Source organism: Brienomyrus brachyistius, chromosome 15 (assembly GCF_023856365.1).
Source record: "Brienomyrus brachyistius isolate T26 chromosome 15, BBRACH_0.4, whole genome shotgun sequence".
Classification (NCBI taxonomy): Eukaryota; Metazoa; Chordata; class Actinopteri; order Osteoglossiformes; family Mormyridae; genus Brienomyrus; species Brienomyrus brachyistius.
In genome coordinates, this window is record NC_064547.1 from 5,425,383 (window position 1) to 5,450,872 (window position 25,490).

General features: G+C 46.8%; 1 protein-coding gene across 3 annotated transcripts; it reads left to right on the forward strand.

Annotated features, from left to right (window-relative positions):
• Positions 1 to 1,113: 1,113 nt before the first annotated feature.
• Positions 1,114 to 25,465, forward strand: dot1l (DOT1-like histone H3K79 methyltransferase). Of its 3 annotated transcripts, none has more exons than XM_048977585.1 (28): positions 1,114 to 1,621; positions 7,607 to 7,650; positions 7,730 to 7,804; positions 8,116 to 8,179; positions 8,584 to 8,812; positions 9,062 to 9,156; positions 9,245 to 9,307; positions 9,393 to 9,448; positions 9,709 to 9,788; positions 10,116 to 10,184; positions 10,331 to 10,437; positions 10,873 to 10,914; positions 11,388 to 11,477; positions 11,781 to 12,009; positions 12,105 to 12,218; positions 12,308 to 12,399; positions 12,748 to 12,849; positions 14,235 to 14,372; positions 14,556 to 14,681; positions 14,851 to 15,272; positions 15,394 to 15,502; positions 15,609 to 15,755; positions 16,044 to 16,140; positions 16,225 to 16,754; positions 16,850 to 17,055; positions 17,283 to 17,356; positions 17,525 to 18,214; positions 20,510 to 25,465. In XM_048977585.1, the coding sequence occupies exons 1-28, from the start codon at positions 1,541 to 1,543 to the stop codon at positions 20,515 to 20,517; spliced, it is 4,179 nt and encodes a 1,392-aa protein (XP_048833542.1). In that variant the 5' UTR covers positions 1,114 to 1,540; the 3' UTR covers positions 20,518 to 25,465. The 3 variants fall into 3 exon arrangements, with proteins under 3 accessions (XP_048833542.1, XP_048833541.1, XP_048833543.1); XM_048977584.1 differs by lacking the exon at positions 20,510 to 25,465 and adding an exon at positions 19,605 to 20,262; XM_048977586.1 differs by lacking the exons at positions 1,114 to 1,621; positions 7,607 to 7,650; positions 7,730 to 7,804; ... (2 more) ...; positions 9,062 to 9,156; positions 20,510 to 25,465 and adding an exon at positions 19,605 to 20,262 and having other exon boundaries at positions 9,279 to 9,307; positions 9,746 to 9,788.
• Positions 25,466 to 25,490: the final 25 nt, after the last annotated feature.

Genomic DNA, 25,490 nt, shown 5'->3' on the forward strand with positions numbered 1-25,490 from the left:
GATTCCGTAATTATACAAAACAAATTTAGTTGATGTTAATTAAATATGCAATTGGTATAACGCCATATATGGGTTCTAATCAGTACTGATCCTTACTAACTTTAATTAAACGAACCCTGAAAAGGACAAGCAGGTACAGAAAATGGATAGATAATGCACAAGACAATTCCAAACTATTATCTTGCTAATAGGCAAAGGTAGCCATTCATGGCTTCGGTCCCATAAGATTGTCTTTAAGTAGATAGTAATCTGAGTTATTTTGGGTTGGGACTAGTCATTAATCCTAGGCATGTCAGAAGCGTGTCATGGGACCGCAATTGTTAGTAATGCTATCACCGTGTTTTCAGATTAGTTTCAAACATCGCTTCCAATATTATTATAAATGGTTATTAATTTTAATCACTAACAATATTTTTAAATGTTGGCATAGTAGAACAGCATTGTAGCGTCGCACCTCCAGACTTCTGGCTCGCTTTGTTAATGGAAGCTGCATGTTCTCTCCAGGTTCATATGGATCTTCTCCCATGGTCCCGAAGTACTGTGGCAAAATGCCTACAGTGGATGTGTCTGTGTACGTGTGCGTACATGTGTGTGTGTCATAAGACAATCTGGAACCCAGCCGTGGTGTCCCCCTGCTTCGTGCCCCGAACTTCCTCAGACAGACAGGCTCATCGTGTCCGGCTACTGAACGCGCGGCTATGGAAGACGGATGTAACCGTAACAATAACAATTTACTATATACGACATGTTACTATAAATAAAATTGTCGTTATGTATAACAAATGAAACCTAAATAGTGCTGTTCCCATCCTTTAAGCGTATGTGTTGTGAGGAAACCTGCGCAGAAATGCACAATATTGATAAACTGATACCTGGACGTTAATGTCTAGCAATAGTTTAGCCATGAATACCTCGGTACGTAGATTTAAAAAAAGTGGTGAAATGGGTACCGAAGACTATAGCAGCATCGCTCTATGACACAGGTCTACTACATATCTCGCTTTTGTTTGTGCCTCAGAACCCCGCGTAGGGGAGTGGCCTCTTCACCGGGAAATGGTACAGCCCGCCCACTAGCCGTTATTGGCACCGGGAAATTCGATTCAAACTTTTCCAGTGGAAGATAATATCCCCCGCCTGTCGTCACTGTCAAAAAGGGAGGGTATTTTAGTATGACAAACCGTCTCTTTTCTACGTTACGTATAAAAATCTTCCATATCGGAACTGCAAAGCTGAGTTTGCCTCCCCACCGTTAATGTTCTTTTGGTAGTGGCCAATTTTACTCGCCTTCTCACGCCGGTTCAAGATGGCGGCGGTGGAACAGAAGGACAGCAATAAGTCGGCTTGAATAGTTTTAATATAAAGAGGAAAAAAGAAAATACAATACGGAGAAATTAAAATTAAAAAAAAATCTACGTCACGCCCACTCCCGACATTAAACTTCATCCCGTCTTTTCAGTAGTGTTCGATATTTTTCAGTCAAAATGTTCACCTTGTAGCTAGCTAGCTGCTGTAGCTAGCTAACGCCGGAGAGAGGTATAGAATGGGAGAGAAGCTGGAACTCAAGCTGAAGTCGCCGGTCGGAGCAGAGGCAGCGGGTTACCCCTGGCCACTTCCAGTATACGTAAGTACATTAGAGGGAGAAATGTTATTCTTTGTCTGGTTCTTTGCGATTAACTTATTCCAACGGCCGTTTAAGTCGGCAGAAACGGGACAGCGACGTCGTGCTAGCTAGCAGGCTAGAAGCCATTCTGGCCAGTCACATCTGAGTTACAGTATCTTAGCCTGTCTGAAGCTGGGCAGCGTTTTCAGGTTTCGGTGTGCTGGGCAGTAATGGGGAAAATATACAGGAACTGACCGTTAAGGGTTTAGAAAACTGAGCACATGTTACTTGACATGTAAAATGATTAGGTGTTAGCTAGTACCATGCCACCGTTACTATCGCAGACACATTTTTCTATTGTATCTGGCCAGCAGGGTAGAACCTATAGTTATTCACACATTGGGTTAGTGACTTAGTAATGTCATTATTTGTTGCTTATTGAACTTGTATGGTGCTAGTATCCTAAATTGACACGAGCCTGACAAACTGGAACTTAAGCCGTCGGTTCCTATTTGGTTGTTTTCAAACAGTCTAGTTATTCTTAGCTGGAAACTGGGTAACGGCTCCCTTTGGCAGCCCAACACCCGCCCCCAGGAGAGCCCTGGAGCATAAATGGCTGGAATGCCAGGAAGATGGAACGAAACCATACGTTTCTTAGTTTTAACTTGTATTGCGCATATTTCCAAAATGCTAAATAATAGTGATACAGAAGGGATCGACTGTAATTCCCCACTCATTGTTTCGGGCAGTTTTTGTTTTACTCCGAATAAGATAGATAGATTCTTATGATACAAACCCCAATTCATATGTTCCCCTCACTGTAAGAAAAAAGCCGCCACGGGTTAGATATTTATCAATGTCAGGCTCACCTACATATAAGATGGCTTTTCTGTTCATATTTATGCAGCTCTTCCGCGGAATGGAATAATTGCTGGTGTCCTGAATGTTTTTGTTGCGGGCTTACCGTTTGCCTGAGTTTCCTCCAATGTCATTTAGTGTTGTTTATTGGGGGAGGGGTGATTGTTGTAAACTATTCGGATTTATATTTTGAAAGCGGAAACTGAGTGCTGTATTCGCAAGGCTGTATAGCTGAATGTATCATTTCTTTTCCCCAAAAACCTTGTTGCGAAAGATCCTGGTTTGTCTAACATATCTGGCTTTCTTCTATAACCATCTAAGGTTGCGATATGTAGAGGCCAGTTTCTTGTGGTCACTGTTCAGATCGTTGTACTCAAGTTTATTAATCTTCATCTCGTATAGCTGAAACGCGTTTACGATCCGTCCGTGCCCTTGTTTTGTCACGATTAAACTAGGTATTCGCACATTCTTGCGCTAATTCTTTTCTACTACTGTTTTATTATTACACGTTACCTATATAGATATTGCAATGCATTGTGCTATTATTATGTAAACCACTGTACAACCCGCGGTGTAAATGTCTTGGATAAAGATGTCAATTCACAATTTTATTTACCTTGCATGTTCTTGCAAAAGGAAATTGATTGTTACTGTCGGAAAAAAAAAGTTACACGATTGATTTAGTGTTTAAAATTTGATCCGAACAGTTGGTCATGCACTTCTTGTATGACTGGACATGCTGTAACAGCGCTGTGGTACAGTCCTGCTGGGTTTCTGTATTTGGGCTTCCTGACTCTTCATTGGAGTGGGAATGCAGTGAATGACACAGATTCCCAGGCGAGTTTTATGCAAATGCATTTCTTGCATTAAAACTGGAAAGTTGACTCCAGACAGCATTCCACACATTTTAAACTGGTTTCTTTGGTTTTTGAATAAGCTGCTGTGATACAGCACACACGCAGGGCCACTGGTACTGGAGTCTGAGCTAGTTTGGGCAGCACTTGATGGCGATTTCTTACTAATAGATACATGACCTAAAGTTCCCTCAACAATACCTAACATGTTTATTAAAGATTAGCTTTCTACATATGGTGGTAGCTGAATGGGTGGCATTACCGGAAAGGTTGAATGTTTTCCACTTCATTAAGTGGTGGTCTTCTGTGAGGATTAAGCAGGAGAAAATCGTGACACTGTGTTTTGGGCTTGAGAAGCCATTTTTGGATTGCTGTGATCCCTGTTGGCTGTCACAGTTCTGGATGTGTTATGTTCCTCCCTGCACATTGTAGAGCTTTAGGCTGATTATGGTACAGATAGTTCCCTCTTTTGTAACAATGTATGACCGCACCTCCTTTTACTTCAGGGCAGTGTTTCCCAACCCAGTCCTTGGAGACCCCCAGACAGTCCATGTATTTGCTGTCTCCCAGCTCCCAAAAATGTGGACTGTCTGGCAGGGAGCTGGGAGGGATCAAAAACGTGGACTATCTGGGGGTCCCCGAGGACTGGGTTGGAAAACACTGCTTTAGTGTATGGGCAAGAGTTTTTACCCTTGTAGTTTGTAGGAAAATCCCACTATTGGCTTAATTTGATTACGATGTAAATTTGCTGGATGTTTGCCTTGCAATAGTACATTTACCTACACGCGTGGTTATAAAATACAGTTGAATAATTACCTTTCTGTTCAGTGTTGCTTGGTCATGAACAACTATAATTTCATTTAAAATAACCATGCCAAAAGCAGTAGTTAGAGTTGCAGTAAGGTGTGTTATTTTTTGGCAACCTCCATGGTGAGTACCTGCTCACGAGTCTGAGTAATTAGTTTGTGGTTCTGTACTTGCATGTACAATGGGCCATTTGCAGTTGAGAAGTTGCCCCTGCCAGGGTGTGCGTTCCTGTTCCTCTGGTTGGTATGGCTTCCCTTCACTTCTGTCTCGAAAATAATACCAGAGCTGGGAGGAGAGGCATTTCAGGAAGGAAGATAAGATCCATATTGTGGAGCACTTTGATCAGCTGCAGAATCTTCTGTTGAATTTACCACCCCTTTTTGCGTTTTTCACATACTGACGTGGCAGTGAAATATTTGCTCCCCCTACTCATGTTGGTTGCTTTATAACGAAACGTGATGGTAAATATCTTGTAAGTCCTTTCTATTTCTAGGGGTTATATTAGTGCTCTTATGCTGACAGTTTTTGCAGTCTTCATATATTCAGACATCTATCAGTTGCGACTCGCAGGCTAAATTTGCCCATGATGAAACCTCACAGTTGTCCTAAATGCATTCATAATATAGATGTTCTGTGTATGCAGATCCATGTAATGGGGATCATAGCGCAGATTCAGGCATGATGTTCCTCTTCCTGCCTTAGTGCATGCATACATGCACACACAGCTCCCATCTCTGGATATAAATCCTTGTTAAATGCTTCCATATGAATCAAACCTCTTGTTTTGAGTACATTGGGTATATTATTTTGAGTGTGGGCTGGACAGGGCTCTCTCTATGGGGGAAAGAGTAAACTGTCTGTGTTTATGAATGAATGAGTGATGTATGTATGTACATATAATGTAGCTACATATCTGCTTTAGCTTTTTTTCTGGTCAGGAAATGCCGGTCTGGGTGATTTTTCAGTTAACTTTATCCCACAGATGAACACAAGTCCACACCCAAAGAAACATGCATTTGTGTGCCCCTGGCCCTGAGTAACCCAAAGCTTTTTTTTTTTTGCCCCATCTTTCACATTAACGTGCAAGAACAAGTTTTAAACTTCCCTACTGTATGGGAACAGTGGGGGTGTTGGTGCGGCCGAGATAATGTGCAGATACTGGAAGCTGCCTCTGTCTGGTGCCGTGTGGACTTGTGCGTGTTTGAAGCCTAGAGCCCGGTCCAGTTCTTCCAGCTTTCATTCAGCTTTGGTCGTGAGCCGGCAGCGTAACCCAGAGTATGCCGCTGCACTGAGAGCACAGCAGAAACGTGGCTGATGTGAAGTGATAAGAGGCGCTGTCGTGACGTGTACTCAGTCATACTGCTTTCTTGCAGTGTCATTGCATTAAGTTGCCAGTCATTTTGCATCGTGAGTAATGTGTAGTAAGGAGGCGTGATGTGCTAGAAGCCCCGCTTATGAGTCAGAACGTGAGTGGGGGTGACGTGGAGGAAGCTCGTGACTCACTTCCGTCGTCATTTCTACCACTTATGGCAAGCAGACTGGTGAGGGGAACTGGCTACAGCCTCCCCTCTGTCAGCCAGGACTATTTTTAGCGGAGGCGTTTTTTGGCGTGCCGTCTCTCCATGAGCCCCCAACCCCCCGCCCACCCCCATCCGGCTGTGTGCGCATGACTCTCAGACACAGTTCTCTCCATTTATCCTCCTCTTCATGATGACTGCTTCATTATACATGCTTTTGTATGTACATGGGGATCCCAGTCCTTTTTTTGACTATAGCTATCAGCGCAACTCTTTGAATCCGACAGATTTAGAGGTGCGGTGATGCATAAATATAAAAGTAGCTATTCACCTATCGTAGTTTTAATTTTTTTTTTCTAAGAAATGCAGCCTGTTGGTTGCACGTGCTGTGTAACATGAGTCATAAAGTTCTTCTGATGCTACTCTTTCATTCTTTGTTCTGTCTGCTTTCGTGTTGAATCATTTTACACCGGTGTTTGCCTGTTATGAATGAAATTATTATTCAAATGAAAACATTTTCGATTTAGCAATTTGCTTTTTTTGTTAGGTCTGTTTGTCTCCTTTTCTCAAAGGCAGATCACTCCATATAACGTCTTTTTTTATTTTTTATAACAGACCTTTTTCTCTAGGGGATCTTCCGTACTTGTGTCCATACACCACATATTATTGGCATTTGGGTTGATTAAAGAGGTGTGGCGCAGCCGATTCTCCATTAATCGTTCCCTCCTGCTTATAATTAACATGAATACACAGACAATTCTCAGGTGTTGTCGACAAGAAGGATTTATTCCAGAGTTCATTAAATGATTAATTGTTCCTTTTGTGCACACAGAATCAAATATACAAGTGCAGACAGTGTCAATTAGCATTAGGGTTTCATTCCAAGACTTTAAGCACATTTACGTTAAGTCTGTTAGTGAAGATTCCTTTCTGTTCATTAATAATTTTGTGTTAATACCTTTTGGGTTGACTTTGCACTCTCCCTGACTTCAGTATATCCAGTGACGTGAGTTTGATAAGCTTTTGTTGCTTTACCTTCATTGTAACTTTAAGATTAATTCGCATATTAACTAGGTGTATTTACTGAAAGTAGTGTGTTCAGTATGGGTAATGTAGTCGGAGTTTTCAGAATATCAGTTTTTCATGAATAGTTTCTTGTTTGCTGTTCCATTTCAGGATTCGTGTCAGTTTTTATAGAGCAGGAAATTTGCTTCCATATATGATGGACTAGCATTTCATCTACCATGTCCCTTGTCCTCTGCTTTCTGGGATTAGATCCCTGACCCTGTATTAACTATGCAGAAATGGATGGATGTCTTGATTGCCTGGAGTTTCATGGTACCTGTCTGATCTATAAAATCAAACATGCCAGTATAATAAGGCAAAATATTTTATAATTCCATGTATGAGTAACTGCATTAGGTGCTCAAGGTGTTTGTGTGTGTGTCTCTGTGTAAATATTTATTTTTTTCCCACTTGTTAAGTTGCCTTTCTGAATCAGGAAAACCTTTTGAGAAACTGCATCATTTCCCCTTGGTGTAGCTAATAGGACAAAAGACAGCAGGCTAGTGGATCACAAATGAGGCGACATATGCCGATATACTAAATGCATGATGTTTAAAGTACAAAGCACGGCTTTTTTTGAAAAATGGCCAATGACTGGCACATCAGTCAGTAATAGGTCTAGCTAATTAATTTAAATGATTTGCTGAAAGAAACTTTGAGTTAGATCCTAGTTGGATGTAGCTGATTGACAGCCTGAATTGGTTTTTGTTGTAACTCACTAATTACCTGATAAACAGGATTAGGTAGATATTACATATCATTCAAAGGCAATTATAGCATGACTCAAAATACAATCTTTACCTTTTAACAAAGTTGTTTTTATTTCATGGTAACATTGAGAATTCAGTTCCCACGAGCCATCGGTCACCCGGTTTTCTTCTTCTTCCATTTTTCTCTAAATTTAGGATAAACACCATGATGCTGCTCACGAAATTATTGAAACTATACGGTAAGAATCTTCTTCTTTTTCTCGTTCAGTCTGGTGTGTCTGGTAAACATGGCATAACGATGTTTTTGTCCCAATCTAGATGGGTGTGTGAAGAAATCCCTGATCTTAAACTGGCCATGGAAAACTATGTTCTCATCGATTATGACACCAAGAGGTAAAATCATCATTGTTAGCATAAAAAATGTTAGCATGAAACCCTTGGAGCTCAGATACTGATGTGTTGTCTTAACATCAGCAAATCTTGAATTCTTCCCAATGATATTTCATGCAAAACAGTCATGTATGGCAAGGTTGATCTCATGAGTAAATTGGCTTATGGGTGTAGTATTGGAAATTCATTCATCTTTGGGGTCACTTGCTTGGACTGCGATGTTCTGATCATAAGAATTTCCTTTAACCTTGTGGATTTCTTTTTGCTATGGGTAAATCAAAATGTGAGATGCGTGGGTTTTTGCTGTCTTCCAGCTTTGAGAGCATGCAGCGGCTTTGTGACAAATACAACCGAGCGATTGACAGCATCCACCAGCTGGTGAGTCCAGGATCTTTCAGAACCACGCAAGGACCTGGCAGTAGCCTTTTTACATCATACATCTGCTGAATTCTATTTGTTTCTATGTTTCAGAATCCTGTTTGTTACAGCAACGTATATGAGTGTATTTAAATGGGTGTGTTAAATGACTGAAATTTAATTTCAAACTTGTAGCCATTGTATACCTTGGACCTTTGACCTCTGTTAATTGCTGTGCATGGAGCTTGAATACATGGATGACGAGCCACTTGCTTATCTGCTCATGGTGGCTTTGTCTTTGTCACCCAGCATGCTCTGTTTTCTTGCGACACTATTTGACCTCCAGTCCATAGATTTCGGGTTTCTTCTGCTTCCGTGCAAGTCGCTAAGACCTCAGCGTTTCTCTCTGTGCTGTTGTCCTGCAGTGGAAAGGCACCACACAGCCCATGAAACTGAACAAGCGACCGTCCAATGGCCTGCTCCGCCACATCCTGCAGCAGGTGTACAACCACTCAGTCACTGACCCAGAAAAACTCAACAATTACGAGCCTTTCTCACCAGAGGTTTATGGCGAAACGTCCTTCGATCTGGTGGCCCAGATCATTGATGAGATGGAGATGATGGAGGACGACACCTTTGTCGACCTGGGCAGCGGTCAGTTATTTTCCACCATAAATCTCCTACCCCATAGAAGACTCTTGGTGCATGCACAGTGATTTTGTAGGGTTACTAGAGAGACCCTGGCGAAATTAAACAACCTAGCCCTCTCTGAAGGCAGCTTGAAGCCGATGTGTAAATTATGGTTACATTGAGTAAATGGTGTGACTCATGACAGAAGTCCTCTGATTAATCTGTGTCCTATAGAAACTGACAAGTGACCCCACCCCTTATTTAACTTTCCAGGAGTTGGACAGGTAGTGTTGCAGGTTGCTGCTGCAACAAACTGTAAACATTATTATGGTGTCGAGAAGGCAGACATTCCAGCCAGCTATGCAGAGGTAACATTCCTGTGTGTCTTCTGCATTCTGACTATTGTAACGGATGCGGTAAAAGATTCTCTGAGTATGTGTTGGCCTTTCGTTGCAGTCAATGGACAGAGAGTTTAAGAAATGGATGAAGTGGTACGGGAAGAAGCACGGGGAGTACACTGTAAGTGCTGCGGTGTGGTGCGTCTTAGACCCAGTGACCACTTCTACATGTGCATTTGTACTCACTACTACTTTTTGTTGTGAAGTTGGAGAGGGGAGACTTCCTATCTGAAGAGTGGAAAGATCGGATAGCGAACACAAGGTAGGGTGGTGTGCTCACTGCTTTGCTCCCACCTGCCCGACTCGTTTTCCTTGAAGGCTGATTTTCTTAGTTTCGGGCTAATGCTAGTGTGTTACAGTATGCTCGAATAAGCCTTTTGCACCTGCGCTTATGCCCTCGTGCGAATGTCACTGTGCACTTAGACCGAATAATTGTTGGTGCACCAAGATATCTTTAGTTCTTTTTCTCATGGTAGTGGCTGTTTGACTTGACATTGTTCTAACCAGTATGTTTTTTTGCAGTGTGATATTTGTGAATAACTTTGCCTTTGGTCCCGAGGTGGATCACCAGCTGAAGGAACGATTTGCTAATATGAAGGAGGGTGAGTCTCTCAGAGACGGCCGGTATAAGGGTTTTAGCACCGCGACGGCAGGTGGATTACGGTGCCGATTTTTAGTGGCTATTTAAAAAAACTGGGTCAGCTAGAGATCAAGAGGAAGTAGCTGAAGTTAGGTCAGATCGCACCTCAGCATTAGAAAGCCTTGACCGTCTGCATTGTGACCATTGTGTCGGAGATCATAACGAGCATTTAATTTAATGTGTCCTGGTGTTTATGTTGCAGAGTGCAGTCATGCTTCTGGCATGGACGACTATGCCCACGTGGTTTGCTGGTTAGTTTCCATTTTGTGTTTCCCTTCTGTGATTTCAGGTGGAAAGATTGTGTCCTCAAAACCCTTTGCACCTCTAAACTTCCGAATAAACAGTCGAAACTTGAGCGGTAAGCAGCATGAACACTATCTGTCCTTATTGGTGATTGTGAAGGTGTGTAGCTTACTTGCATTTTTCACATGCTTTGAGCAGAGTGATGACTCCCTATTTCACATAAGCGCTAATGTTCTCTCGTGTTTCTCTCTTCCTGTGTAGATATTGGCACAATAATGAGAGTAGTGGAGCTGTCCCCACTAAGAGGCTCAGTATCCTGGACTGGAAAGCCAGTTTCTTACTATCTGCATACTATCGACCGCACCATAGTGAGTTTCGACACATTCCTTTCATTCTGGAAATCTCTTGGTAGACATTGAGTTGCAGCTTTGCGCAGTTAATGTTTTAAAAAATAAATACGAAAGTGTGTTTTGTGAGAACTGGAGTCTGCTATAGCGACTTGACCCAAGTACCTAAACAGAATAATGAGAATATTACAGAATGAAAACAGCTTAGACATTTCTCTTCCAGGTACTGCTGGTGACTGATTATGGGCTTTTTTTGCAAACAAAATCAAGCACAGATTCTTTGATTTAAAAGGGTCTTTTTCACTGATAGACATGCATAGCAGAATTCATAGCTGGTATTTGCAATTGGCTGCATGTTAATGTTGAATGTTAAACTAGACGATTTGGTCGTTCTGCTGTCCTTGTTAATGTGGTTACTATTACCAACTGTAATAAGATTCTTTTCTTTTTTTGCAGCTTGAAAATTATTTTTCTAGTCTCAAAAATCCTAAACTCAGGGTAAGTTTCACATAATAGTGAATCTCACATCAGTAGATGTGTTGACTTCTTCTTTTTGATATGTAAAATCCCCATCCTCTTATCACCTTTGTGAGTTTTGATAGTGAATGTTGCCCTGCAAACAGTTCTTACATGTCATTCTGCAAAGTATTTGGCTTTGCCTTTAGAATGGCCCCATTAGAGAAGTTTCTGTATAAAGCTTGGCGGCGTTAATGCCTGCTATGTGTCAGAAATGTTGCAGATCTGTTCTTGTCATGTGTATGCGTTTCATCTCGTCTGTAAACTCCGGGCGTATTGCAGTCATTCGTGTGGTTGTGTTAGGATCCATCATGACGATTTTTGTCATTGTTTATTTCTCACTTAGGTCACGCAGCTCAATATTTAACAGGCTATATTACCTTATGGCTCGTCCATATGTTAATCGTTGGTAGTGCGAAGACGGGCCCCATATGACCAGATTGTGTCTCTTTCAGGAGGAGCAAGAGGCGGCTAGACGTCGTCAGCAGAAAGACAAAGACAGCAAGAGTAACACGACCACGCCAACCAAGGCGAAGGAGCACAAGGTACCAATCTGTGGCTCTCACAGCTTGACGCTTTTTCTGACACTCGCCGTATTTCTCGGTTCTCGACCTCATTGCAGTGCAGCGGTGCTGGTTTTATTATCCAGATATGATTGGTCAGTCGGTAAATATGACAGACGTGTTCCTGTGCTCTCCCGCGCGTAATGGCACGTGTTTATGAGTAATGAGGTGCAGCTGTGCATCGAATGGAGTATGTATCCGAGTACATGAGAAGTGCAGTTAGTGGGTGCGAAGAGCAGCCCGGGTCTGTGCAGGTGAGCACTGACGCAGCGCTGCCCCCTGCAGGACTCGGGTGGTGAAGACGAGCGGCAGCACGGGCTGCTGGCGGTGATAAAGCCGTCCCCCAAGCCCCGGCGCGCCAGGCTCATAGCCAAGAGAAGCAAGCTGGGGAGCCGGAAGCGCGGGCGGCCCAAGAAGACGGCGGCGGCAGCTGCCGCCGAGCGCAAGAACAAGAAAAGCCAGAGCGCCCTGGACCTGCTCCACGCCAAGACCCTTTCTGCAGCGCCCCCTCAGGGTGGGAGGCCGTCGCTCGCCTTCCCCATGGCTTCTCCGGCTCCTTTGTGCATCCCTGATGTTAATGATATGCTGCTGTGCTGCTGCTCCTTACAGATGCATACAGGTCACCTCAGAGTCCTTTCTACCAGCTACCTCCCAAAGTTCAGCACTATGCGTCTAGCCAGCTGCTCCTGGGCCCCACTTCCCCAGCCCTGCAGCAGCTTCTGGGTAAGGTGTCCCGTCCCGTCCGGCCCGTGTACGAGCCCTGCCGCTCGCGATGATGCACAGGCCAGCAAAGCCTTCTGTCTCCGTTTCAGATAATATCAAGGTGCAGTACCTGCAGTTCCTGTCCTACATGAAGACGCCTCAGTACCGTACTAATTTGCAGCAGCTTCTGGAACAGGAGAAGGTACGTCCAGCTGGACTCGCGTGCCTTGAAATAGATACGACACCTTGCGATCCATATCTGTTGGGTGATCCCTGTCCTGAAGGGACATCTGTAATTGATGTGATCCCTTTTCCAGCTCCACTCTCCTTTTTCCCTATTGTTTTAATTTGCACACCCAGTTTGGTTATTTCACACTTTTTTATTTACAGGCTATAAATGAGGCAGGATTCATTCCTTTTTTTTCTCATGTTCTCAGACCTGTGTGAACCGGCTGTCCCACCAGGAGACACAGAGCCTTTGGTTATTTTGATGTGAGCTAAATCCACTGACTCTCCCCCCCCCCCCCCCCCCCAAACCTCTTCCCCCCAGCTCAGACACAGCGAGCTGTCCGGTCAAGCCGAGCAGTTGTACATTGTGTGTCAGACTCACAAGGACAAGATCAAAAGGCTGTTCCAGTCCAAACTGGAGGAGGTAGGTCTCCAAACAGAGTTTCATTCATATGTAAATAAACTAGACAAAAGATGCACTCAGGGGAAAAGGAATAACTTAAAATTCTTCATGTATTTTTGTGATGGTCATCAAAATTGACCAAGATACTGTAATGCACAGGATTTTTTTTGGGGGAGGGAGAGAGAAACAGCAGCTGGGCTCTCCATGATGTGTGAGCACCACAGTTCTTGGGCACTGATCCGTAATTTAGTGCACAAGGGATTCGGATATAGCCGAAGTATAACGCTGTTTGCATGCCTAAATAGCTCTGTATATTCATAGAGGCATTGCAGACAAGATTGGATTTTTAGGTATTGAGAGAATTGATTTGCCTGTGTGTTCAATACTGCTGTAAAGTGGTCTGCACAGTAGTTTATGTAATTTCTGTATATACTTTTTGTAAGCCTGATTTAACCCTACTTAGTGTCTAAGTTCACTTTCAATAGCTCACCATGATTGGCTGCCACCTGTTTATCCTCCCTGTTGTTAAATGGATTGAGGACTGAATGCGTTAAACAGAAACGGTTTACCTAGGAATGTAACTGAAGCAATGTTACTCTGAAGTATAACTGTTAAATTGTAGCCACTCAGTTACTAGCATCTGTTGCAGTCCCGCAAAAGATCTAACGTTCATGCTGTTATCACTCAGATAGTAGCTAATGTTTTAATTCTGATGTGGTTTGTTTTTACATGCTAAACCCTCTTGTTAATAAATGCTTGCTTTTAGGACGTATGTTATAGTGCTTAGACTGCTGGATGAATTGTTCAGTTGGCGAACCTGTCATGTTAACGTTCCGTAAACGTTATCGGAAACGTTGTTACTGAAGTGCAGCTGGCCATCAGCTTCCGTGCGTTTACTTGGATGGGGCGTCACGGTGAGAATGTGATCCTCAGTGATGCAAGGCAAGGTCTTTCAGTGGACTTTTGTATGCTTAACGTAATAGTGGCTGACTCTGAGGCAAGCTTGTCATTTGAAAAAGTTCGTCCTTAATAGTTACATCCTGGAAAGGTACTTGCTTTGCTTAGCTTGTGGTCTGTAAATGTTTTTGGGTAGGAAACGTGCACATTTACATACGTTTTTATGGAATGGAAAATTTTGATATGATGTGATATATTGCTGCAGCTGGTGCACAACCTTTTAGCTACTCGTGGTGTTTAATTTACTGTATGTAGTATATAATTGTAAGGCTGGACCTGAATAGCTTGTATCGTGTGTTTATGAAGAGTTCATGGGAGCTACATGTTTTCAGTGATAGAGGCTGTGATTCTGAGCACATTCCCTTGTTGTTTAGCTTGTGCCAGAAAGTCGCCCGCGTCCCCAGCATGCACTCACCAGTGCGGCCTGTGTGACTCTCATCCCTCCTCAGCTGGGTGTCAAAGCCCTCACCTTGGACGACCTCCTCCAAGCCCAGAAGGAGATCTCAGCCCACAACCAGCAACTGAGGGAGCAGACCGAGCAGCTGGAGCGGGACACCACAGTGCTGCGTGACCACAGCCTGCTCCTGGTGAGCGCTCCGCGGCAAGGCGCGCTTCGTGATGTCACCCACGCAGAGTTGTGGGTTCCGGGTGACTGCACATGGCCCGCATGTAGATTCGTGCATTGCTTTTGTACCCCCCATTCTGATTTCAAAACCATCTTGTGTTTGCTGGTGAGTAACGGCAGTGTGTTTCGCTGGGGGTTCCCGCAGCTGAAGTCCCGCTGTGAGGAGCTCAATCTGGACTGGGGCTCCCTGTGCCTGGAGAGCCTGGTGAAAGAGAAGCAGGCCCTGCGCAAGCAGATATCGGAGAAGCAGCGGCACTGCCTTGAGCTACAGGTGCCCGTCGACCCTCCCTCGCCCGTTTGGTTAACTTTCCCTTCATTCCAGGAAGGTGCAGAGCGCCCAAGGTGCCCTGCCATGTATAATTAGAAGCGGAACTGCAATCGGCTTCACGTGCGCGCCCCGCTTGGCCGTCGTAATGGCGCCATCTACTGTCTGTTCGCAGATCAGCATCGTCGAGCTCGAAAAAAGCCAGAGGCAACAGGAGTTGCTGCAGCTCAAGTCTTACAGCCCATGTGAGGACCCACCATATCGCAAGAGTCTCCACAGCCTGGACCCACAGGTGCCCCTGGACTCGGACATGCCCAAACTAGCCCTCGGAGGCACAGGTGCCAATGGCCTGAGCCCGGAGCTCTCTATCAACGGCACCGGCTCCCCCTGCTTCGAGAGAGGTCGGCCCAAAGACCTGCTGCCTCGCTACCTGCCCGCCTCTCCTGACCACGACATCGTACCCCAAACCCCCGACGCTCGCAACCGGCAATTGGGGAACCCCCAACCTGACTACACCCGCTTCTCTCCTGCCAAGATTGCCCTGCGTCGCCACCTCAACCAGGACCCTTTGCGCAGCCTTGGCACTGCCATCCACAGGTCAGGCACCTGGTACTGTTTGGCAAGTGTGACAGAAAACACGCACACGCACTTTTGATGGGTAGTTCAGCCTGCAGGTGCCAGAGGGAACAGTCCCTCAGAATCCCGTTTGTATCTGCAGGAGGGAGATTGGAGTCGTCTCGTCCCCACCCACTGGGGTCAAGCATGGCTGCTCATCGCCCATTTCTCCTGAAGCGCTGCAGAATTCCACACCCAGGTCTGCCGAAAGGGTAAACGTCTCCAGCTTTCACGCCGCTCTCTCTTCCTGAGAATTTGCGCCGTTTGACTCATGCCGTCGACGCAGATCCAAAAATGAACGCCTAGTGTCGCACCCAGGCATGCAAGGAGAAGAGTCCCGCCACCTCCGGTGACACCATCACCAGTCTGCCCATTAGCATCCCCCTCAGCACCGTACACCCCAGCAAGCTACCCGTCAGCATCCCCCTGGCCAGCGTGGTGCTGCCCAACCGGGCTGAGAGACTGGTGAGTTCATCGCTCTTGCCGTTGGCCTGGGGGAGAGGCTCTGATCTGTGGTGGTGTTGCTGCTTGCTGCTTCTTGGCTGGTTTCCCTTTGCGGCCCAGTCACTGAAGCTTGCAGTCTCCTGTTGGCTGGTTTCCCTTTGTGCAACCTGGTCACAGAAACTTGCTGCTTCATTTTGGCTGATTTTCCTCTGTATAGCCTGGTTGCCGAAGCTCACAGCTTCCTATCGGCTGGTTTCCATCTGTGTGGTCCTATCACTGAAGCTCCTCACTTCTATTGGCTGGTTTTAGAGAAGCACCCCGAGTCCAGTGTCTCAGGCCCGGGACCCAGCGTTGCTGGAGAAACTGATTCAGAGCAATGGCAAGCAGCCCCACACACCTACCTCAGGTAAGTGCCTGGTACATTACCATAGGATCCCTGAGCCTTGGCACTGTGCTTCTCCGGTAAAACCTCCCGTTTTCTCCCCTTCAGGGTTGAACGGCAACTCCCACTGCACTTTCCTGGATCTGGACTCTGCGTCACCTTCACCCCCGCAGCACATCACCACCCCGGCTGGGCTGCCAGGTCGTGGGCCCGGCCACAGTCCTCCACTCAGCACCGGGGGGGTCCTACAGTATGCAGACGGCCCTCCCAGAATCGTCCCCGAGGGAGGTCCAGTCAGGCAGGGCGAGTCGGACCCCGAGCTCCTGGATGGCGAGGCCAAGCGCAGCATATTCTTTTCCTCGTCATCGTCTTCATCATCCTCTTCCTCCTCCTCCGGCGGAGCCATCTCCAGGCAGCACCACGGCACAGCCAAGCCAAGCCACCACCATCACTACCACCATCACCAGGGCGGTCAGCGGCACTCGCCAGGCCTGCAGGAGGCCCGCAGGCGGGGCAGGAGGAAGCGCAGCTCCGCCAGCGGCGCGCTCCCCGCCTCCGGCTCCCCCAAGAGGCGTTTTTTCTCTGGCCTCGGCAACAGCAGCCACCCCTCAGGCTCCCCACTGAACATCACCTCCATGGTGAGCTGCCAAGCGAGACGCCGTCATCCTCGAATGCCGTGTTCGTTTGCCCACAATGTGTGTGAGCCTGTCGTAACCTGTGCTCTGCCTGACAGGTGAGCAACATAAATCAGCCCCTGGAGATAGCAGCCATCTCCTCCCCAGAGCAGTCCGCACGCAGCCCCTGCGAGCCCGACCTGGACCAGCCTCCTGTGTTAAAGCGGGAGCGACCCCTAGACCTCAACGGCTCCAGCCACTTCTCCTCGCCTGCCAGCTCTGATGATGAGGATGCCAGATACCCCGTGGACTCCTCCAGTTCCCGGTATGCTGTCGCCGTGGAGATGCCCTCTCCGTGTACATCAGTCTGCACCCAAGCACGGCATAACACTTGTTTCCACGCCAGTGCTCTCAAGTTGATAATCAGTACAGGAAAGGCAGGCGACACACCCCAAGATGGTCGCAGCGTCTGTCATCTCCGCTGTGTGTGAGCCTCTTCGGTTGTTGAGAACATGGCGGTCATCCTGGCATTTATTTAATGATGTGTTTTAGAATCCAGAGGAAAATTGCTGCCATTTCCCTGGAGAGTGGAGACGGCCCAATTAAAGCGGGAGAAAATGACCGGGGTGAGTTTATCACTAACTACATGTACATTTGCCGTGTCTTGCTCTGTACCGTCAAGCGTCGTCACCAGATCTGATGGATTGTAAATAATAGGATTATTATGGTTCTTTGAATGCTGGCTAGTTGGTTATTTGACAAGCTAAGGTACGGAAATGCTGAACTGTGCTTAGGTGCCGGATTGGGCCGGAAGTCGGCTTCCAGCACTGTGAACAGCTTGGCCAACGAGGCCGTCTCCTCTTCATCTTCCTCGACGTCCTCCAGCAAGTGGAAATCCACCTTCTCCCCCATCTCAGATCCTAAGCAGCCCCCGCCTGACCTGCGACAGGGGGGCTCCCCCTTCAGCATTGGCGGTCCCCGGGGGGGTGCAGCGGGTACCGATTCTGACTCTGACCACAAACAGCAGCAGCTGAGGAGAGGGGATGTGGGGGTCCTCGACTCCGTGTGCGGCCAGACTCACCCAACGGGACCACCCTACCTGAGTCACAACCCATTCCTCAACCAGGAGACTGGGGGCCGCACGGGGGGGCCGGTGGCAGAGAGGCAGCCCAAGCAGAAGCCTCGGGAGTGGGATCTGAAGGCCCCCACGAGCCTGGGCACTGAGAACCTCTTCATCTCGGCTGCGGCCAACAGCGGCATCTTAACCGGCAAAGTGGGTAACCCTGTGGCGGCCAGTGGGCCCGGGTCCTCCGTAGGGCAGTACCTGGGGACCCAGTTTCCCCTCGGCGGGACGTCGGTGCTCCAGTCACCATTCGGGTCCCAGACGCCCTCTCCAGCAGTCACGGGGGCCCCGCGGCTCGTGAACGGACACTCTTCCCTGGGAACCTTCTCCAGCACGGGTCTGGCGGGTGGAGCAGCGGGAGGTGAGTCTTTCTCGCGGACCACTCTATCTTCTCCGCCGCTCTCTGGCCGCCCAGCTGTAGCTGGGTGGCGCTGGCGTCTGTAGGCATCTGATTGCAAAGGTATGGGGAATCTGGGGCTGTTTCTGGAAGGCCCCCAGCTGGGCGAGGTAAGTGATGTCTGGCACCGATGCCTGGCTTGCCTTCACTGCTTGCTTCTCGATTTGGCTGGTTTGGTGACAAGCGCAGCTGTGTACCTTGAGAAAATGGCACAAGTTTAAGCTTGCAGTGGAACAGCCCCCAGCCTACGGTCCTCACCCTCATATCTGTAGGTATGGACTCTGCAATTAGTTGGAAATAAATGAGGACGTTATCAGTCTTTCCAGCATTGCCGAACTAGGGGGCGCCCTTCAGCAATTTTGTTTGGGCTCACTGTATGTCAACAGAGAATTTTTCAAATGTCTTTCTGTTCAACCATACCTTTTTTTCCACTGACGTGGAGATTTTAATGTATTTTTTAATGCAAGTCTTTTAAACATAATAGCTCAAAGACTTTTCACTTTGCACCTGTGTCATTTTCTTGGGGCATGTGTCTTTGTAATATTGTTTTTAATGCCAACATGTTTCACTGAATACCATGCCTTCCTCTGTTTAAACCAAATCCACATCACCATTTGGAAAGTGAAGCTGGTCAGTTCAGCATCCTCCAAAACTAGCCCTGAGCACCCTATTTGAGCAGAGGTTTCAGTGCTAGTGCACCGTCTGCTTCTCTGCAGGGTGGTGTCAGTTGACTGATCTGGTCTGCAGTCACCCCCAGACAGTCCCTCCCAGCTTGCAGGCAGCAAACGCATGGACTGTCTTGGGGTCCCCAAGGACCGGGTTGGCAAACACTGTCTTAAAGGACACTGTGTGAGGAGGCCTGGTGTCCATGGCTGTCTACATTTGTGGCCTCTTAAGCAGTCGTGCAGTGATGTAGTTTACTTCCACTTCACTCCGTTTAGCGTCATGTTCCCTGTTGACGTCCGACCTGCGATGATGTTAAGTCGAAAAGCAGTAGGTGTAATGTGTTTCTGCCACAATTGACGTCTCACATGGACGTATGTCCTGCATCTCCACTGTAGCACTGCTGACCTGGCACGTAAGAGTGACATCCCAGGCGTCAGGGACAGATTTTGATTGGCCACAGTTGGGTTAGACATTAGGCCCTGTTTTAAACACAGGGAGTTTAAAAGCGAGACATTGCAGCTCCCCCTGCTGTTTAAGAGGAGCGCCTGCTTGCTTTCTGTGTGCTCGTCTGTATGACTCGCTTGCTGCTATGCCTTGGCTGAGCCCCTGGTTCTCTCTCCCTTCCTCTCTCTCCGTCTCTATCTCTCTCTCTCTCTCCCCCCCTCCCACCTGCGCTGTATATCCACAGGGATTTTTCACCACGTGGTGCCTTCCGTCTCCTCACGGCAGTTTGGGGCCACCAGGGCAGCCTCTGGGGGTCTCGGCTCCCTGCTCAGTCTCTCCCCCTCCTCTCAGCAGCAGCAGCAGCAGCACCACAGTAACCCCAAACTGGGCTCCGCCTTCCTGACGTCCGCCTCCCCATTGCACCCGGCGTCCCAGGTGGTGCACGCTCGCACTCACAGCGTGCTGCGCACCCCGCCGCCGCCCACGCTCTCCCTGCCTCCGCCCCCGCCCCTTCTCACGTCCTCGCACTCTGTAACCCCCCCCGAGCCGCCATCCTCTCAGCCGGAGCCCTTCCTGTCCACACGCCCCCCTCTCCCCCACCAGAAAGCCCCCCTCTCCTTAACCACGGTCTCCTCAGCTGCCGCACCCTCAGCCTCTTCCTCGTCTATCGCGCCCCCTTCCTCCTCCACCCCCATCATCACCTCCGCCATCTCGGCACCCTTGTCCCGGCCCTCCTTCACGGTGCACCACCCCGCCGCCGCCCCCTCGCCCCCCTCGCACGCCCGTAGTGTCGTAGGCGTGGGGAGCACGTGGAGGACCCTGGGAATGCAAGCGTCATTTGCGGCTTCGCAGACCCCTGGTCCTCGGCCCAGATAGGAGTCAGGGCGAGGAGGAGAGGGAGAGAGGGAGCGGGTGGGGAGGGGGGGGGAGGGGCGGCGAGGGGGGTGCCGAGTTTCCCAGGCTGCAGATCAGTCTGATTTGAAGGTGAGTGTCTCGTTACAGGGTTATGTTCCATGTAGCTGTAGTAGTGGGTGTTGCTGGTGATGATGATGATGTCGTCATGTCTCACGCATCATTTTGCCAGGTCACATAGTCGCTGACCCCACCCCCTTTCTCTTAACATGACAGTATTTGTCTTTTCTGTGCCAGGTAACTAAAGCCATCTACCTCAACCCAATGTAACCTATGCAATGGACTGGTGTGGACCAAGGGGGCTCTTCTTGTTGGTGCTCGCGAGCCTGCTGGCTGCCATCTCACCGCCACGGGTAGACAAACCGAAGAGCTGCAAAGGCGCCTCGGCTTGCCGTCGCGGCCTGTCGCTTCCACAGCACTGACCCCTAGGCGAGGTGGACACCCCCACGCCATGTGTGTTGAGGCGGAGTCTGAAGGGTTACAGCGTGACGCCACGAGCGAAGCTCTCTGCGTCAGTCCAGGAAGAGTAGGTCGACGCCTATGATTGAGCCTTTATTTAAAAACAGGTCGTTTTAGTTCTTGACGTTTTGGTACGTAATTTATGTGATCTTAAGAAAATTATTTATTTTTCATGCTTAGGATGGCCAAGGATCGTGGACCTTTTTTATCCATTTTTAACAAATGTTTTGCTGGTCCACTCCCAATATGGGGGGAGCCTGGAAGGTCATCAGTCTGGTTAAATGATTGCATCTCCTAGGCTACTGTACACTATAGTTAAATTGCCAAGCTCTGTACTGCTTAGCATCGTCCTGTAACCAAAAGATGACCCAAAAACAGTGTAGGCTAATTAATTCCGATCGTTGTAGCTAAATGTCATGATGTGGTCATAATTAACATGAACTCCTGATTAATGTACAATTTTAAAGATATTTTATAATTTTGCCGGTTGTGGGACAGCACCTTCTGCGAGACCCCTCAACACACATGGGGATGGCTTAGCTGGGTCCGCGCGATGCTAACGCGGAGCGCTAACATCAGGCTGAGAGTTCTCATGTGGGTGTGTAGCCGACAGACCGGAAACGAGAGATGCTAACGCTCTCTGCAGTCAGGATCATCACAGCAGGCGACTTCGCCACCGGGTTGGTCCCGAGAGGTCAGGTGACCTTTGGTGCAGCGGTCGCTAGCGGCTGTAAAGAGATTGGGCACTTTATTCAGACCACATGCAGCGGTTCGTCACCCTCTAGGCCGCCCACAGTGGCAACGTGTCCGTGCCAGTGGCATTTGTGTCACAATGACAGTAAATACTAATTTTAAATTTGATTATCGGCTGCAGTTAAATTGCAGTGTCCGACCTCTTGACCAAGGTAGCAAATGCACAGTGTGACACTGGATGAACGTACCTGTGTAGTTGACAGAATACCACTGGTGTGGACGCAGTGCAGTCAGCAGTGTGTTGTGTTTTTTTTTTTTATGTTTTTTTTTTTTGTTTTTTTTTTTTTATTTTTTTATTTTGTGTTTATAAACCAAAAATACAGAATTTGTGAGCTGCGTTGATTTAGTTATAAAGAACTGATAATAAACCTTGTGAACTTGTGTGTTTCACTTGTGTTTTGTATCCTCCTGCTGGCTGAACTGTGTGGGCTCTGTGGGGCATGCAGCTGCATGTCAGGAATGGCAGCCTGACTGGCGTGCGCGAACTGGCCGTAGCGGCGCACAGCGGCCATGCGCCCACAGTGGCAGTCAGGGTGCGGCTCTTAACGGGGTTTGGAGGCGAACCGGCCTGCTTGTTTTAACGTTCTCTGCTCTCGCTGTAGGACTTACCTTTTACTATTTTGGTTTAAAACTGCTTTCAAAGTAGATGAAGTTGTTTAAGAATTCCAGTAGTTTTTAAGCTCTGTAGGTTTCTCTCAGATGGATGTCAGTCAGCCCTGTTCCTGCATCACACATCAGTGGACCGCGTATTTATGGGGGGGTGATACTCATGTGGGCTCATGAATTTTGTATGTTATGTTAAATGTTTATAAACCAAGTCTTGTAGATAGGCTTATTGTTCCAGCATATGTTGGATTGTAAAGTGCAAACTACATTTTGTAAACTTAGGATTCGGTGGCGTGTGCGGTGAATTCAGGCAGACTTCACTAATGTCGATTTTTTTTATGCTTTTTCCTGTATCTGAAACGGAAAACGTTTTCTGGTTTAATGTTTCGCTGGAAAATTTGTAACACGGGAATATTGTCATTTGTGTTTGTCATCAACTCCACTAACGTGTAGTCAAGTTTTCTGCAGCTAGTCTAACCAGCAAACACAGAAAAACATTTTTACACTGGGAAGTTCATGAAATAACATTAACTACTGGGGAATTTTCACTCGAAATATTATATTTTATTTTATTTTTATTTTTTTTTTTTGTAATTTCTGTAGAGAAGTGTACTGTGAATGGGGGAGTTACTCTCCGTAGACTGTATAATTGCTTATAATTTAGGTTATGCTATTTATCCTTTTTTCCAGTGATGAAGTTGTTGGAGTTTAATTCCTCCTGAAATGTTAGTGAAACTTGAGGGCAGTAGGTCTTGGTGTCTGTGTGGTGCTCAGTCTGAAACTCATGGTGCTATGATTTGTATAACTTTGGACTGTGCCTAATGCTATAATGACGTTCAGTACAACAGCAATTATTGATTCTTGGTGCTTTTTTGTACACAGGGATGTTTTATGCCATATAAGGCAGTACTTTGTGTTATTTAAAATACGTTAGAAACCAGTCTTGTTTTTAAAAAATTTTATTTAAAGTCTAGTGTGCAAATAGACACTGCATGTTTAAGTAGCTGTCTGCCGAGCCTGACACAGAGGTATTTAAACGCATGAAGTTTTCACTTGGTGTGTTTTTATTATATGACTGTACAACAGAAGAACATCTGTTTTTTTCAGGACAATTCTTAAATCTTTGAAATGAGTTTTCGTACTTAGACGTTCATCAGAAGGCACGCTGTCCTTGAACAACAAATGGGACGAGAGTTTGGCTGAAAGTCCTCGCGGAGGGAACCGTGCTTTCTGTTGGTGCTGAGCAAATGAACATCCTGGCAGAGCCCGTCGCACAGAGCTTGGGGGCGGGAGGGGGGCTGTGGTGAGCTCCTCGGCTCGGTTACACTGTCGCTTCCGCAGCAAGATAGAGCTTCGGTTTCCTCGATAGCCCCCGGATGGTCTTCTGCACGCTCTGTCAGCAGGGCTGCCCCTTGGGTTATTGGCGAATGCAGGGACATTACAGGTTAATATTCTCCAGGTGGTATCAAGCTTTTCAGCTTTAAGCATTGCCTTCAAATGTCAAAAAGGTGCTCTTTTCAGTACTAGGAATAAAACACATCTGTGCATCATATACCAAATGTCATCTTGCTAAGACCTTAAACTGACCGCCTGTCCCAGGGCACTTTGGCAAACACACCAACTTTCCCGTGCATGTGAAACCGAGCAGCTAGCGTCTTTGGGCTCGTGTACATCTTCACTAACAGGAGCTATGTGATTCTGTCTGTATGTTTCTCTCTGTTTACGTGGAAATTGTCCTCAAGGAGAAATAAGGCTCAGCCAAGCTTTACCATGATCCACACGTCGTCAGAATTTGGTCTGTGTGTTGACCTAATTGAGCACTGCGGTTTCTTCAAATAGGACGAGACCAGAAAAATCTATTCCTTTATCAGCACTGGTGTATTTTCTAATTGTTAGATTATAATTTATCCTCAATGTTTGATATAAGTGCTGGTGGTGTGTTATGATAAAAGTACCAGATGAATTTCAATATACTTTGATAATAAGGTGCTCTCTTACACTTAAAACGTAAGGAAAATGCAGCTATGGAATAATACACCTCCTTTTGTGCTAAAGGAGCGGAACACTTGCGACACAAATTAGCTTTTTATTTCTTTTGTAATTTTTTATTATTATTATTTTTTAACTCTTACCTAATTTGTTTGGGGTGCTTGTGTGAGTGGCGGAGAGAAGGGAGGGTTAGGGTCTACACCAGGGACCTGATTCATAATAACTAGTCGGCTGCTCAGGCTTTATTAGTGCGTTGCATCCTGCCGTTGCATGTCATTCCCCTCAGGTAGCAGGAAGAATGCAGGCTTGATCAACAGGTCTACACATACTGCTAGCTCTATAATGAGGGAAAACCCTTTTTACTGCTATTTTTAACTCTATAGCTTTCCAAATATGTTCTGTGCGTCACAGTTTAAAGCACATTTCATGTCAGATTAACTCTGTATGTTCTGTGTATTCTGAGCATTGTAAGTAAGGGACTTTTTTCAGTGATTCTTGGGCTTTTATAGAAACATTCAGACAGACGCCTTGATCAAAAGGTAGGATGTCAGTTTTACCAAATTTACTCAGGAAGTTCTCAAGGTCTTTTTTTTTAGCAGACCATATCAAAGAAGTTTGTACTAATTTCTGAATCTATGCTAAAGCAGCCCCCGTTCGCTCACGCCCACTGTGAACCCAGCACTCCTCAGGTCAACCTTGGCCCACAATGACCGCAGGTAGCCAGCAAATCGGCAGTGCTGTTTTGCTCTGAACGGGGGCCAGTTTGCCTTAATGGTACCTGTTTTGTAGTCAACCCAAGCCTGTCTACTGTAGCTAAGTTATTTAATATCCAGTCAGATTTATCTATTGCTTGCACGCTTATGGTCATTTGCGCACTCAAAAACTCGGTGCTTAGCATGCAGGTGTGTCATTCGTTTGTTCTCCAAGGCACAGAGCAGACCAGTCCCTCTCCACATTCCCTGTGTGGTCCCTGCAGCTTGTTGTGGCTCAGGATGCTGTTGTCAGGTCGCAGGCATAGCTGCCCCCGAGAAATGCCTCAATCGGCAGGTGTATCTCCCGTATAAGGACCCACCCTCCCCCCTTTCCCCGGACACACAAGCACCACCCGCATTCACCTGCTTTTTTCTTGTAATAAGTCCATCTCACGCTGCATTATCCAAACTTTAGTCAGAACGTGCATAGAAATGTTTATTTGTAAATGTTGTGACATTTGATGTATAAATAAGCAGATCTGCTTCTCAAAGTACCTTGGGTTTCTCTGGAGTATCTTGATGCCTGGTTTTGGTGCTTTTTTTCCTCCTGTTTTTGAAGAGAATTTAATGACAATAATGCTTTGGATTTTCTCAGCTTTCTATTAAAATTTAATAAAGTATTTAATTAAAACTGCTTTTATGTGTGGATTTTTAAGCCA

What these genes read in the sequence shown, in the direction of transcription:
- dot1l (XM_048977584.1), top strand. Translation starts at nt 1,541, where the DNA reads ATGGGAGAGAAGCTGGAACTCAAGCTGAAGTCGCCGGTCGGAGCAGAG. An exon ending in TTCCAGCCAGCTATGCAGAG is followed by an intron (nt 9,157 to 9,244) that starts GTAACATTCCTG and finishes CTTTCGTTGCAG; the next exon opens with TCAATGGACAGAGAGTTTAA. An exon ending in TTCTGCAGCGCCCCCTCAGG is followed by an intron (nt 12,010 to 12,104) that starts GTGGGAGGCCGT and finishes TGCTCCTTACAG; the next exon opens with ATGCATACAGGTCACCTCAG.